Source organism: Pseudophryne corroboree, chromosome 2 (genome assembly GCF_028390025.1).
Source record: "Pseudophryne corroboree isolate aPseCor3 chromosome 2, aPseCor3.hap2, whole genome shotgun sequence".
In the NCBI taxonomy this organism is placed as follows: domain Eukaryota; kingdom Metazoa; phylum Chordata; class Amphibia; order Anura; family Myobatrachidae; genus Pseudophryne; species Pseudophryne corroboree.
The window spans coordinates 76,777,220-76,793,374 of record NC_086445.1 but is presented as its reverse complement, the minus strand read 5'-3'; the positions used below and the strand labels follow the sequence as shown (position 1 = coordinate 76,793,374).

At 50.1% G+C, this 16,155-nt stretch overlaps 1 protein-coding gene across 3 annotated transcripts in view; it reads left to right on the top strand.

Moving 5' to 3' along the window:
- The first annotated feature begins 445 nt into the window (after positions 1 to 445).
- The window catches only part of VSTM5 (V-set and transmembrane domain containing 5), a 93,565-nt gene continuing 77,855 nt past the window's right edge, over positions 446 to 16,155 (top strand). Inside the window, exon 1 of one of the 3 annotated variants that reach the window (XM_063956991.1) lies at positions 446 to 642. In XM_063956991.1, the coding sequence (XP_063813061.1) occupies positions 498 to 642 (145 nt within the window). In that variant the 5' untranslated portion in view covers positions 446 to 497. The remainder of the gene's footprint in view (positions 643 to 16,155) is intronic. The other 2 variants (XM_063956989.1, XM_063956988.1) reach the window with 2 other exon arrangements.

The following is a 16,155-nucleotide window of genomic DNA, read 5'->3' as shown; positions in this document are numbered from 1 at the left end:
TGTTTCCAGAGACCTGTGATGCGCAGTAGACACTGGCTCTGTGCCAGAGTCTACAGCTCTGCCAGAGAGGAGGGGGCCTGCACAGATGCACATGGGCCCTCTTGTCTCTTAAAATGCCCCCGCTTGGCTGAATTGAATAACTAGAGCTAAAGATACATTAAATAAGAAATATATTACTTGAATCTCCTCATCAATAGCAGAAATTTGATGTGATTGGTAGATCCTGTAATTAGCGGATTTCTACCAATAAACTTCAGTTTTCCTGAATTATCTCCACAGCAGGAAAGATCAGATACAGTAGGGTTGCAGGTGATCATTTAAAGCGGCACTCACATCCAATGTAAAGACAGGTGTACTTTCCACTGACTGCGAGTGCCGTTTTAACTTTTCCCCTCCAACCGAAGCTGCCGCTTCGTGAATAAAGCCCAACGGCTCAGCGGTTTTCAGTTGGAGAGCCTGCGTTAGATGTCTCCGGCTATAGAGTTGAGTGCTAGTGAATGATGGGTACTGTCCTGTTCCTTTTTGTATTACTGTGCTTAGACCACGGTGGGCAAGGAACACCCCAGTCTGCCAAGATCCTCCAATCAGAAGCAACATTTAGCACATCCGCCATCACTAATCCATGTGCGCACCCATTCTACGGTAAGCAACTGCATGATGTGCTAGATTTCTTGTTATGGGCATCAACAGAACAGTTCCCGTGGTACAATAATTTACCCATAGGCGGCGCTATTTTATTGGAGCTCGTAGCTTACTTTACCTCCCAAGTTAACAAATCTACAATTTACTGAATACTAGGGGGTAAATGCATGAAGCAGTGATAAGAGTGGAGAAGTGAGCCAGTGGAGAAGTTGCCCATTGCAACCAATCAGCATTGAAGTAACATTTATAATTTGCATACTATAAAATTATACAGAGCAGCTGATTGGTTGCCATGGGCAACTTCTCCACTTGCTCACATCTTATCACTACTTCATACATTTACCCAGTGCCGTAACTAGGCATTTTAGCACTGTGTGCAAGAAACGACATTGGCGCCCCCCCCATGTAAGATAGGGGCAGTGCGCGCCGTAGGCGCGTGAAAAATAGGGGTGTGGCTTCATGGGGAAGGGGTGTGGCCACAAAATAATAGCAATTCATACTACAGTGCACAGTAGTCTACATTATTCAAATTACGCTGCACAGTAGCGCCACTACACCAGGTAAAGCCCCTTTTATACATTACAGCAGACAGCGTCCCCCTTTTTACACATTACAGCAGACAGTCTCCCTTTTAACACATTGCGGCAGCCAGTCCCCCTTTTTACACATTGCGGCAGACAGCGTCCCCTTTTTTACACATTACAGCAGACAGCGTCCCCTTTTTTAACATTACGGCAGACAGCGTCCCCTTTTTACACATTACAGCAGACAGCGTCCCCGTTTTTACACATTACGGCAGACGGTGTCCCCCTTTATACACATTGCGGCAGCCAGTCCCCCTTTTTACACATTACGGCAGCCAGTCCCCCTTTTTACACATTGCGGCAGCCAGTCCCCCTTTTTACACATTGCGGCAGCTAGTCCCCCTTTTTACACATTGCAGCAGCCGCCAGGCCCCCTTTTTACACATTGCGGCAGCCAGGCCCCCTTTTTACACATTGCGGCCTCCAGTCCCCCTTTTTACACATTGCGGCCTCCAGTCCCCCTTTTTACACATTGCGGCAGCCAGGCCCCCTTTTTACACATTGCGGCAGCCAGTCCCCCTTTTTACACATTGCGGCAGCCAGGCCCCCTTTTTACACATTATGGCAGACGGTGTCCCCCTGAGAGAGAGAGAGAGAGAGAGAGAGAGAGAGAGAGAGAGAGAGAGAGAGAGAAGAGAGATACATACTTACCATCTTCCCGCTGACAGGCTCCTCATGCAGCTCCCTCGGTGCAGGCAGGTGAGAAGGAGGAGGAGGGAGGGGGACTGGAGCCGCAGCAGCGCTATTTCATTGGTAGTAAGCGCCGCTGCAGCATCCCCCTCTCCTTCCGTATTGGCTGCCCGGCGCTGCTGTGGATGCTGGGATGGAGGAACCGCATCCCAGCATCCACAGCAGCGCCGGGCAGCCAATACGGAAGGAGAGGGGGATGCTGCAGCGGTGCTTACTACCAATGAAATAGCGCTGCTGCGGCTCCAGTCCCCCTCCCTCCTCCTCCTTCTCACCTGCCCGGCGCTGTAGCTCTCCTCCACAGCGCGGCGCACGGCGCAGACTTCAGAGGCATGTAATGAGCCAATTTGACTCATTACATGCCGCTGGCCGTGCGCCCTCAGGGCAACTGCGCTGTGTGCCAAGCCCACTTGGCATACACGTAGTTACGGCCCTGCATTTACCCCATTCATATATCAGGGTTTCCCAACTCCAGTCCCCAGGGAACCCTAACAGTGCATGTTTTCCAATCTCCTTGCTTGAACACAGGTGTATTTTTACTGACTGACACATTGTAAAAGATCCACAGATGGTGCTCATTATTTCACTTCTGATTTTGAGCCTAATTCAGACTGGAACGCTGCAGCGGCAGCGTTCGCAGGCTGAAGCGCTGTGGTATGTGTGCACGCGCAGCGGCCGCACTCCACATGCGCACACGTGAGATGTGAAGGCATCTCACTGGTGCGATCTCCTCTGCCTGATTGACAGGCAGAGGCGGTTGCAGGGCGTGTCAGTGGAATTGGGGGGGAGCGTGTTGGTGGCTTTGGAGGTGGGTGCAGTCCGGACAACGCAGGCGTGTCCAGACCATTTGCGGGCGGGCCACGGCGGCTGCATGACATCGCACACAGCCGATGAGGCCAAAAACATGGCAGGCCGCCGCCTGCCTTCGCAACTAGGCTGCATAGGCAGGGAGCTACTTGCCAGGTGCTGTGCGATGCTTTCACATGTGTGCGGGGAATAGGGGGGGAGGGGGAGGGCCTGGCATATGGGGCGGACTAGCCCTGTGCTGGGCGTCCCCCCGCATATCAGAGATCACCCCCCCCCCCCCTTGAGAGGAGACCTGGAAAACATGCACTGTTAAGGTTCCCTGGGGCCAGGAATTGGGAAAAGATGCTATAGATTGATTTCAGATATTTGGGTTTGAGTCAGTTGTAAAACTTCCATTGTCTTTAGCAAATCTAATTATGAATGTCAGGTAACTTTTTTTAATATACTGAGATAATTGTAATACTGCAATTCTGGTGGCACTCGGTTTCTATTTGTCAAAGGGGGTCATTCCGAATTGATCGCTCGCTAGCAGTTTTTAGCAGCCGTGCAAACGCATTGTCGCTGCCCACGGGGGGAGTGTATTTTCGCTTTGCAGAAGTGCGAACGCTTGTGCAGCAGAGCGCCTGCAAAAACATTTTGTGCAAAACAAGACCAGCCCTGTAGTTACTCTTCATGTGCGTTGATTCTAACGACGGAGGGACGGCTTTTGACGTCACACACCCGCCCAGCCACGCCTGCATTTTCCCCGACACGCCTGCATTTTTCTAAGCACTCCCTGAAAACGGTCGGTTGACACCCAGAAACGCCCACTTCATGTCAGTCTTCCAGCGTTCGGCTGTGCCACTGAAAGCTTCGCTAGAACCTGTGCAAAACCACAAAGGACTTTGTAACCGTACGTCGCACGTGCGCATTGCGGTGCATACACATGCACAGATTAGCCGTTTTTTCCACTGATCGCTGCGCTGCGAACAACAGCAGCTAGCGATTAACTTGGAATGACCCCCAAAGTGCAGTGTCTTCTTGTAGCCTCTAGGTGGCAATGTGAGCTGCATTGTCATATTTCCCCTGTTACACTAGCCATTGTACTGTAAATAGCATTTACAGTATCTGTGTAGTTCAGACCTTTCTGGATAACGGATTTATACAGTACAATGTCTTTTATTTAAAAATACAATATCTAGGTAACGTTTTATTATTGATTTAAGCAACAGTGCTTTATAGGTATTATTTAAGAGGATTAAAAGTGAAAGCTGCTAGCTTGTAATAATAACAATCATGTAATACCATACTAATAACAAAAGAATTAGATCAGTTCATTCGCTGAAGTGAATAACAATGTAAACTTCTCAGCATGATAAAGATGAATATTAAGCACAATAGTGCCGCATACCTCCTAACATATCGTCGAGGAATCAGGACAAGTGTTGGCATACCTCCGTGACCCGCTCAAAAAGGGGGCGAGACCAGTGATCTGCTCTGCATAGGGGCGGAGTTAAAAGGTATGGGGCCTTATGTGATAGGCTGTGAGACGCAGGGACAGGTGCATTTCAGGTGAGTCTGTCTGAATTTTTAAAATGCCAGTATTATAAAAGGAAAAACCAAGCAACCTCAATTTTGAACAATGCTTTCAATGTGGAGGACCTGTTACCCACTTGTAGCGCTGCTTCCTCCCCCAGCCATGCCCCCTACCTCCCAGCATTCACCCATGCAAAATTCTAATAAAATAAGCACAACCCAAAATCATTGCAACCATATACCCATTTCAGACACAACACACCCTAATTCAGATCCTTTTCTGATGGAAACTTGCCTACTTTTCTGTGAGAAACACCCAGTTCAGGGTCTGCAGACAAGAACTGACCTGCTGAAATTGTGCCTTTTGGGAGGTATACTGCCCGGGCAGCTGCTGCAGCAGCCTTCAGTGCAGAAGAAATGTGATCTACAAAGGAAGCCTCCTGTTGAGGTAAGGAGAGCGCTACTGCGCAGTTTCCGTGATGCTCCGCCTGGGAGGCATTAGAACCTAACCAAAATGGCCGCCAACGTTGTCTTCACTGCCTGTTACTGTGAATGAGTGCCACAGTGGGAGTGGGACACTAAAATGTTTCACTTAGCTCCAGTCAGACCCAGCTACAACCGAGAGACACCTGTAATTGTCAACAGCAATGCTTTTAGTTTGTGTTGTATTTTTGTACTGTAACTTAAACAAAAATGTACAATAAAAATTGTCGAATTAAAAATAAATAAATAAATAAAATAAAAACAATCCCAATGTTCCTTCACATTCAAGATTCACTTAAGCCATGAGGATAAAATTCAATATATATTCAATAAAAAGGAGCTGGGTTTTAATGTGATTTACATAGTGCATCTTTCCATATTTTTCCCCCATTCCGCACACCGAGACGCTCCTTGTGATGCACAGCGTCTGCCATCCTGACACAATGCCGGAAAACCAGAGTGTTTTTTGGTGCTCATCAACTGCGCTATGTAAATGACCTCCACTGTGTACAATTATTACTAATTAACAGAGCAATTCATTTTACAGTTCTGCCAGGAATTCAGCTGCTAAATGATAAGCATGTGACAGGCTGCAGTTCTGTATGACAGGCACGTCGCGGGGTATATTTACACAATCAACATTTATAACCTAATGGATATTTCTGCTTTATGGAGAGGTTCCATAAATATCACAAGTGATAAGATATTGGCAAGATAATAACCGCTATAACCTACAGTTGACATTCGTATCACTGAATGCTGTTAGGTTTGAATGTAGGGTATATATAACTGAAAATAGACCGATGAGATGCTCAAGTTATATATGTGTATTTGCTAAGGGGCACAATGGTTAAGTGCATTTACTATACACTGAGCTACAGGGGCGGATCCAGAAGAAAATGATAGGGGGGGCACCATGGAAGGGGCAAGTACATTTGCGTGCGGCTTTGGTGCATGTGAGGTGGCGCTTCTTATACAATGCCCACAGTTGTAGCGCTCATTATGCAATGTCCACTGTACTGGTAGTGCCCCTTATATAGACCCCAGAGTAGTGGTGCCCCTTATGCAATGCCCGTATTGCCCCCAGTAGTAATGTTGCCTGTAGTAATGCCCCCAGTCATTTAGCGCCCTAGTAGTTATGCCCCCAGTGGTAATGCCCCTGCAGTTATGACCCCAGTAGTTTACCCCCCCCCCCCTTTAGTTTAGCCTCCCAGTGGTAATGCCCCCAGGAGTTTGCCTGCTTGTAGTTTAGCCACCAGTAGTAATGCCCCCCTGTAGTTTGCCCCATTGTAGTTTAGCCCCTGTAGTTATGCCCCCTTGTTGTTTAGCCCCCAGTAGTAATGCCCCCAGTAGTTTGGCCCCTGTAGTTATCCCCCAGTAGTTATGCCCCCAGTAGTTTGGCCCCCCTGTAGTTTAGCCCCCAAGTAGTAATGCCCCTGTAGTTACACCGCCAGTAGTAATGCCCCTGTAGTTACACCGCTAGTAGTAATGCCCTCCTGTAGTTTGCCCCTTTGTTGTTGGCCCCCAGTAATAATGTCCCCCCAGTAGTTTGCCCCCAGTAGATGCCCCCCAGTGATAATGTCCCCCAGTAGTTTGCCCCCAGTAGATGCACCCCAGTAATAATGTCCTCCAGTAGTTTGCCCCCAGTAGTAATGCCCCTTAGGAGTTTGCACCCAATAGATGACCCCCCAGTAGTAATGCCCCCAGTATATGCCCCCCAGTGATAATGCCCCCAGTTGTAATACACCCAGTTGTAATACACCCAGTAGATGCCACCAGTAATAATATCCCCCAGTAGTTTGCCTCCAGTAGATGCCCCCCAGTAAAAATGTTCCCAGTAGCTGCCCCCAGTAGTAATTCCCCCAATAGATGACCCCCCAGTAGTGCCCCCAGTAGATGCCCCCCAGTAATAATGCCCCCAGTTGTAATGCCCCTCAGTAGTAATGCCCCTTGTTAATGCCCCCAGTAGTAATGTCCCCCCGTAGTTTGCTCCCAGTAGATGCCCCCGCTGCACTAAGGAAGTAGAAATTAAATCATACTTACCGAGCCCCGTTCCCGCTTCCAGACTGCTGCAGTCCTCCTCTCTTGGCGTCCTCTCCTCAGCACTATGAGAGAGACGTCATGACTGACGTCTCTCCCATAGCGCACGCCGCACAGTGACAGCGCCGGAGGCAGGAGCTTAGTACTGAGCTCCTGCCTCCGGCTTTCGGTGAGGAGAGACGGGCGCCCGCTGGTAACACAATCTCAGCGGGCGCCCGTCATCTCCCTGTGCGGCGCCGGGGACAGAGGCCACAAATGACAGGGGGGCACGGGCCCGAGTGCCCTCCCCCCCTGGATCCGCCACTGCTGAGCTAGAGGACATTTTGTGGAGGAAGGAGTATTCCTCTTTCTCTTTTGGATTTCCCCTGAGGAGGTCATACTGCTGCACTGTGAGTACCTATCTTGTACATATTTTTGCAGTTTTTTGCTCTAGTTTTGCATTAGAGTAAGAAAAGTCTTACTCTAGTGGGCAAAACCATGTGCACTGCAGCTGGGGCCGATAATGTGCAGAGAGAGTTAGATTTGGGTGGGGTGTGTTCAAACTGAAATGTAAATTGCAGTGTAAAAATAAAGCAGCCAGTATTTACCCTGCACAGAAACAATGTAACCCACCCAAATCTAACTCTCTCTGTCTTGTAAAAGTGCTGGACGTTCCTGGGAGGTGGCTAAAGAAAAGCCCGGAGATGGTCCATATGATCAGCGCATTATGGGAGTGCCGCAGGCATGCTGCCGAAGTGTTTGCGCACACAGGTGCTCAATCGTTATCTTTGAAGGCCACACGTGCACCTGGCATCTGGCTGTTGCAAGTTTCCATGATGTGACCTATGGCACACAAGTTGGTCTTACAGCACCTGCAGTCCTTGCTCATTCATATACACGGATATACACGGGCGGATTGGGTACAAAAAGCGGCCCTGGAAAAATTTGTACTAGTGGCCCCACATGGGCAGCACCAGAGGTGTAAGGTCTAGCCATTCATTATGTCTATAAAAAGGACCACATGTCCTCAAACAAAACAGGCCCCACGGATGCGTCGGCCCACCGGGAATCTTCCCCTGTAAACCCTATGGCCAATCCACCTTTGTGTCCGCTTTTGCATAAAACAGCAGACGGGTGAGTGACCCCATCTGCTTCCAACTATGTATTATGGCCCCTGTGGCTTGCGCTTGTGATGTGAAATTTTGCGCTTGTGATGTGAAATTTTGCGATTGTGATGTGAAATCTTGCGATGTGGCTCCTTGCTCCCGATTGCTTGCTTGCGGCGTTTCGTGGCCCCTGCTCTGTCCTGTGACTGGCGTTGGTGTCTGCTGGTACATTCTCCTGGGCGGGGATATAAATGCAGGGGAGCGGGCAAGCTGGTTTCGCAACCCTAGTGTAATGTCCCTGTCCTGTGCGCTCCCTGCGCCCTGTCCCCAGTTACCCCCTTGCCTAGGAGTGCCCTCTGGCTGCCTAGCCGGGCTATTATATTGCTGTGTCTCTGCCAGGAATACCCATCTCCCCCTCACTTCGGGTGACCCTGCCCCGCTGGCTGTGTCGGTGAGAATAACTCCCCCTTCCTGGCATGCTGCTCCTACGTTCCTAGCCTGTGTTGGGGTATTCTGCAACCGTTGTGCTGCAACGTTAATAGGGGTTCCCCTGGACTGTAGTGGGCCATAGCCGCTCTGCCCCTTCCTTTCCTGTGTGGGTAAAATGGAGCTATTAACTCCCTCCCCCCCGGCTGCTGCTTTTATCTGCCTCTCCCTCCTCACCCCCCCCCCCCCCCCCAGCCTCTGGGCCGCACCTTTTACTGGCCCAGGGCTCCCTGCAGGTGATGAAAAGGGGAGGGGGTCCCTCCTCCCTGCAGCCAACACCCCCTCCCCCGGCGTTCGCGCCTTCGGGCGGCCCGGCACCCCTCCTCCTTATCCTGCTGCGGCGCCATTGCTGCCCCCTTCGCCCCTGTTATGGCCCCTGTCCCTGTGTAGGTGGCTACAGTTTGGGAGGGGGTGCGTTTTGCACTGTATAGAGTCATGCTTTCTGTACTGATTCACTGTTTGTTTGGAAAACATTAAAAAGATGCAAAGAAATAGCATCAAAGTGTCCGTCTGAAAAAAACATCGCTAAGCTGTAATAAAAAAATCTGACAAAAATGATTTATGTTGCAATAAGTTTCCACTCCTTGAAATCCATAAATAGTGATTTTCAGAACATGGGGAGAGATGTATCAAAGCGTGGAGAGAGATCAAGTACCAACCAAAAAACTTCTGCTGTGACACTTTACAGGCTGTGTTTGAAAAATGACAGGAGCTGATTGGTTGGTACTTTTTCTCATACGTCCTAGAGGATGCTGGGGATGCTTCAAGAACCATGGGGTATAGACGGGATCCGCAGGAGACATGGGCACACTATAAGACTTTGAATGGGTGTTAACTGGCTCCTCCCTCTATGCCCCTCCTCCAGACTCCAGTTAGATTCTGTGCCCAGTGAGACTGGATGCACACTGAGGAGCTCTCCAGAGTTTCTCAGAAAAAAAGACTTAGTTAGGTTTGTTATTTTCAGGGAGACCTGCTGGCAACAGGCTCCCTGCATCGTGGGACTGAGGGAAGAGAAGCAGACCTACTTCTGAGTTCAAGGGCTCTGCTTCTTAGGCTACTGACACCATTAGCTCCAGAGGGTTCGATCACTTGGTACGTCTAGCTGCTTGTTCCCGGAGCCGCGCCGTCACCCCCTCACAGAGCCAGAAGACAGAAGCCGGGTGAGTATGAGAAGATCAGAAGACTTCAGTGACGGCATTTGAGGTACCATGCTCCCACACATAACACGGCACTACAGGGTGCAGGGATCAGGGGGGGCGCCCTGGGCAGCATGGGGGACCTCAAACAGCACTGGCATAAGATATAACAGTGCCCAGGCACTAGTTAAGGGACCCCCGCCAGTATAAAGATTTTTTAAGCGGGACTGAAGTGCGCCATGTAGTGGGCGGGGCTTAGCCCACACAGCTCTGACCAGCGCCATTTTCTCTTCACAGAAGCTGCAGAGACGCTGGCCCTGACCCAGGGCCGGTGCAAGGTTTCTTGACACCCTAGGCAAATTTTCTGCCTACTGCCCCCCAACACCATCAATTACTCACTTTCCCAGTCACTAAGGTGAAAGTACATAAGCGGCGTCTTATATGTTTCCCAGCCATCTGACTGCATTGAGTACAACAAGGATGTATCTCTCAAAGACATCCTTAATTAATTGATGGGTACACCTAGTGGCACCCCCGTTCCCAGATCCTGGCACCCTACCCAGCTGCCCATCTCTTTCTATTTCATTCGTCTCTCATACATACATACATATCCACAGGGGCGGATTGGGATACAAAACCAGCCCTGGAAATTTCTGGAAGCAGCCCTAAATAGGGGGCGGGGGTCAGGGCAGCGGAGAGCGAATATGGATCAACGTACTGGTGGGGTGTGGCAAAATATGGAGAAGCATGGCCACCCTCTTAAAAAATTTTTACTATCCATCTGACCCCCTCTGCAACTAACACAGGCCACTACTATATGTGCAAGGGGACAGTGCCGTAACTAGGCATTTTAGCGCTGTGTGGAAGAAACGGCATTGGCGCCCCCCTTCCGTAAATTACGGGCAGTGCGCGCCGTAGGCACGTGCCAAAAAATTAGGGGCGTGGCTTCATGGGGAAGGGGTGTGGCCACAAAATAATACCCATTCATACTACCGTGCACAGTAGTCTCCATTATTCAAATTACGGCGCACAGTAGCACCACTACACCAGGTAGAGCCCCTTTACACATTACGGCAGCCAGTACCCCTTTTTACACATTACGGCAGACAGTGTCCCCCTTTTTACACATTACGGCAGCCAGCGTCCCCCTTTTTACACATTACGGCAGCCAGCGTCCCCCTTTTTACACATTACGGCAGGCAGCATCCCCCTTTTTACACATTACGGCAGCCAGCGTCCCCCTTTTTACACATTACGGCAGACAGTGTCCCCTTTTTACACATTACGGCAGACAGCGTCCCCCTTTTTACACATTATGGCAGCCAGCGTCCCCCTTTTTACACATTACGGCAGACAGCGTCCCCCTTTTTACACATTACGGCAGACAGTGTGCCCCTTTTTACACATTATGGCAGACAGCTTCCCCTTTTTACACATTACGGCAGACAGAGCCCCCTTTTTACACATTACGGCAGACAGCGTCCCATTTTTACACATTACGGCAGACAGCATCCCCCTTTTTACACATTAAGGCAGACAGTGTCTCCCTTTTTACACATTACGGCAGCCAGCGTCCCCTTATTACACATTACGGCAGACAGTGTCCCCCTTTTTACACATTACGGTAGACAGTGGGGTAAATTTACTAAGATTCGTGTTTTCCCGTTTGAGGTCAAAGTTCAATCACGAATGACATCGAAAGTGTAAATATGCAACTTTTTGAATTGATTACGACTAATTTACTAAGCTGCCGTATTCTGCATTTTTGGGTTTTCCGATGTCGATGTCATTCGGTTTTTTTGGCAGTGTTTTACGTGAGTGACTTGTAAAACACTGCCGACTTTAATACAATGAATCTCGGCCGGATCTGAGAGATCCGTGCTGGGCTTCATTGTGCACTTTGTTTAACAAAAAAATAAAGTTTAAATGTAAAAAAAAAATTGCGTGGGGTCCCCCCTCCTAAGGCAAACCAGCCTCGGGCTCTTTGAGCCGATCCTGGTTGCAGAAATATGGGAAAAAAATGGACAGGGGTTCCCCCATATTTAAGCAACCAGCATCGGGCTCTGCGCCTGGTCCTGGTTCCAAAAATACGGGGAACAAAAAGAGTAGGGGTCCCCCGTATTTTTGAAACCAGCACCGGGCTCCACTAGCTGGACAGATAATGCCACAGCCGGGGGTCACTTTTATACAGTGCCTTGCGGCCGTGGCATCAAATATCCAACTAGTCACCCCTGGCCGGGGTACCCTGGGGGAGTGGGGACCCCTTCAATCAAGGGGTCCCCCCCCCCAGCCACCCAAGGGCCAGGGGTGAAGCCCGAGGCTGTCGCCCCCATCCAATAGGCTGCGAATGGGGGGCTGATAGCCTTTGTGAAAAGTGATTGATATTGTTTTTAGTAGCAGTACTACAAGGCCCAGCAAGCCTCCCCCGCAAGCTGGTACTTGGAGAACCACAAGTACCAGCATGCGGCGGAAAAACGGGCCCGCTGGTACCTGTAGTACTACTACTAAAAAAATACCCCAATAAAGACAACACACACACACCTTGAAAGTATAACTTTAATACATCCATCCACACCTCCATATACACATACTTACCTTATGTTCACACGAGGGTCGGTCCTCTTCTCCAGTAGAATCCATTGTGTACCTGTAGAAAAAATTATACTCACATAATCCAGTGTTTTCGGCTCCTCGGTAAATCCTTTTGTAATCCACGTACTTGAAAAAATAAAAAAACGGACACCCGACCACGAACTGAAAGGGGACCCATGTTTTCACATGGGCCCCCTTTCCCCGAATGCCAGAAACCCACTCTGACTGATGTCTAAGTGGGTTTCTTCAGCCAATCAGGGAGCGCTACGTTGTGGCACCCTCCTGATCGGCTGTGTGCTCCTGTACTGTATGACAGGCGGCACACGGCAGTGTTACAATGTAGCGCCTATGCGCTCCATTGTAACCAATGGTGGGAACTTTCAGGTCAGCGGTGAGGTCACTTTCGGTCAACCGCTGACCTGAAAGTTCCCACCATTGGTTACAATGGAGCGCATAGGCGCTACATTGTAACACTGCCGTGTGCTGGCTGTCAGACAGTACAGGAGCACACAGCCGATCAGGAGGGTGCCACAACGTAGCGCTCCCTGATTGGCTGAAGAAACCCACTTAGACATCAGTCAGAGTGGGTTTCTGGCATTCGGGGAAAGGGGGCCCATGTGAAAACATGGGTCCCCTTTCAGTTCGTGGTCGGGTATCCGTTTTTTTATTTTTTCAAGTACGTGGATTACAAAAGGATTTACCGAGGAGCCGAAAACACTGGATTATGTGAGTATAATTTTTTCTACAGGTACACAATGGATTCTACTGGAGAAGAGGACCGACCTGCGTGGGAACATAAGGTAAGTATGTGTATATGGAGGTGTGGATGGATGTATTAAAGTTATACTTTCAAGGTGTGTGTGTGTTGTCTTTTTTGGGGTATTTTTTTTAGTAGTAGTACTACAGGTACCAGCGGGCCCGTTTTTCCGCCGCATGCTGGTACTTGTGGTTCTCCAAGTACCAGCTTGCGGGGGAGGCTTGCTGGGCCTTGTAGTACTGCTACTAAAAACAATATCAATCACTTTTCACAAAGGCTATCAGCCCCCCATCCGCAGCCTATTGGATGGGGGGGACAGCCTCGGGCTTCACCCCTGGCCCTTGGGTGGCTGGGGGGGGACCCCTTGATTGAAGGGGTCCCCACTCCCCCAGGGTACCCCAGCCAGGGGTGACTAGTTGGATATTTGATGCCACGGCCACAAGGCACTGTATAAAAGTGACCCCCGGCTGTGGCATTATCTGTCCAGCTAGTGCTGGTTTCAAAAATACGGGGGACCCCTACTCTTTTTGTCCCCCGTATTTTTGGAACCAGGACCAGGCGCAGAGCCCGATGCTGGTTGCTTAAATATGGGGGAACCCCTGTCCATTTTTTCCCCATATTTCTGCAACCAGGATCGGCTCAAAGAGCCCGAGGCTGGTTTGCCTTAGGAGGGGGGACCCCACGCAATTTTTTTTCTGAAAATTTATAACATTTCCCCCCCGTTCCCACTGAAAAACATGCACGGATCTCATGGATCCGTGCATGCCTATACAAACACGGGATAAAAAAGCAGGTCTGTTTTTTTTTAGCACTTTTTCACGATTTGTATTTTATCACGGCAGTGCTTGGCTATTGTCGGCAGTGTTTGTGTTTTGCACTTTTTAGTAAATTCCCGATTTCTAGCAAATTGCAGGCGTATTTGACCGATGGTGTATTGATTCGTGATTTTTTCCTAGGACTTCCAAAATATTACGAATGCCCTCATCACTGCCGTGATTTTTGCTTAGTAAATTACCGAGATGACACTTTGATGAAAAAACAGCATCTCGGTCAAAATCGGGACCTTAGTAAATATACCCCAGTGTCCCCCTTTTTACACATTATGGCAGACAGAGTCCCCTTTTTACACATTATGGCAGACAGCGTCCCCCTTTTTACACATTACGGCAGCCAGAGTCCCGTTTTTACACATTACGGCAGGCAGCGTCCCCCTTTTTACACATTACGGCAGGCAGCGTCCCCCTTTGTGTGAGGAGGGTAGGGCTGTGTGTGTGGATCTGAGTGAGGAGCTGTGTATTTACCTTTAGTTGAATGGCGATGCTGGGGTTGGTTCCTCCATGGTGGCCGATTCCTTTTGAAAGTGGCTGCAGATGGCAATTTGGTGGCCTGGCCCTTGTTCAGCGTGGTGGGTGGACTGAGGCAGACACCGGCCGCGCTTCTCTCCCTGGGGCCCTCCTCTATTTTCCTACAAGTAGCGCAGGCAGACACTAAGCCTATATTCATCCATACACTACCTCCATACATACATCCATACACTGCCTCCATACATATATACATCTATACACTGCCTCCATACATATATACATCTATACATCCATACACTGCCTCCATACATATATACATCTATACATCCATACACTGCCTCCATACATATATACATCTATACATCCATACACTGCTTCCATACATATATACATCTATACATCCATACACTGCCTCCATACATACACACATATATACATCCATATACTACCTCCGTACATACATACACACACACATATATACATCCATACACTACCTTCGTACATACACATATATACATCCATATACTCCCTCTATACATACACACAGATATACATCCATATACACTGCCTCTATACATACATCCATATATACAAACTGTCTCCACACATACACACATATATACATCCATACATACATGTTTATACATACTGTCTCCATACATACACACATATATACATCCATACAGTACCTCCATACATACACACATATATACATCCATACAGTACCTCCACACATACACACATAAATACAGCCATACACTGCCTCCGTTCATACATACTGTCTCCATCCATATACACATATATACATCTGCCGTGCGGGTAACAGGCGGCGGGTGCAGAGTCGTGGGGGGGGCAGGGTTACAAGATGCAGGAGCCGAGTGGGAGCATGTAGCAGGCAGCGGAAGCAGAGTCGCGGGGGGGTGGGGGGGTGGAGAGCGGGTTACAAGTTGCAGGGAGCCGAGTGGGAGCGGGTAACAGGCAGCGGGAGCAGAGTCTGGGGGGGGGGGGGATGGGGAAGAAGAACGAGTTCCAAGTTGCAGGAGCCGAGTGAGAGCGGGTAACATGCAGCTGGAGCAGAGTCTGGGGGGGGGGGGAATGGGGAAGAAGAGCGGGTTCCAAGTTGCAGGAGCCGAGTGGGAGCGGGTAACATGCAGCGGGAGCAGAGTCGCGGGGGTGAGGATGTGTGTGACAAGAAGCGGCATGCGGGAGTGCAATTACGGAGGGGGGAGCATGTTACCCGCTCCCCCAGTTGCAGGGGGATGGGGTGACATGTTGGAGACCAAACGCACCAGGGGGAAGAGAGAAAAATTATGCGGGTGCTCCTGCCATGCGGGAGACTGATCGAGGGGGGGAGCTGGTAACATGATAAAGGGGGGGGGGGGGTAAGGCAACATGTGGGAGCCCAATTGCGGGTGGGAGCAGTCTAGTAACAAGATGCAGGGGGGGGGTAACCTGTGGGAGCCCAATTGTGGGGGGGGCTTTAGTAACAAGATGCAGGGGGGGGAGGCAACATGTGGGAGCCGAATTGCGGGAAGGGGGGGGGCGATCTAGTAACAAGATGCAGGGGGGGTAACCTGTTGGAGCCAAATTGTGGGGGGGCTTTAGTAACAATATGCAGGGGGGGAGGCAACATGTGGGAGCCAAATTGCGGGAAGGGGGGGCGAACTAGTAATAAGATGCAGCGGGGGGGGGGGCACCTTGTGGGAGCCGAATTGTGTGTGGGGGGGAGTAACAAGATGCAGGGGGGGGAAGGCAACATGCGGGAGCCGAATTGCGCGGGGGGGGGATAATCTGGTAATAAGATGCAGGGGGGGAGGCAACATGTGGGAACCGAATTGCGCGGGGGGGGGGGGATAGTAATAAGATGCAGGAGGAGCGGCAACGAATTGCGGGGTTAGGAGGAACTGCTAGTAACCAGATGCAGGGGGGAGGGAGGGGGGCGAGGGGAGCCGAATAGCCATGGGGGGAGCAGCCAGGTGACGAGATGAAGGCGGGGGGGGAGGCAGCGGGAGCCGGAGCCGAATAGACGTGGGGAGA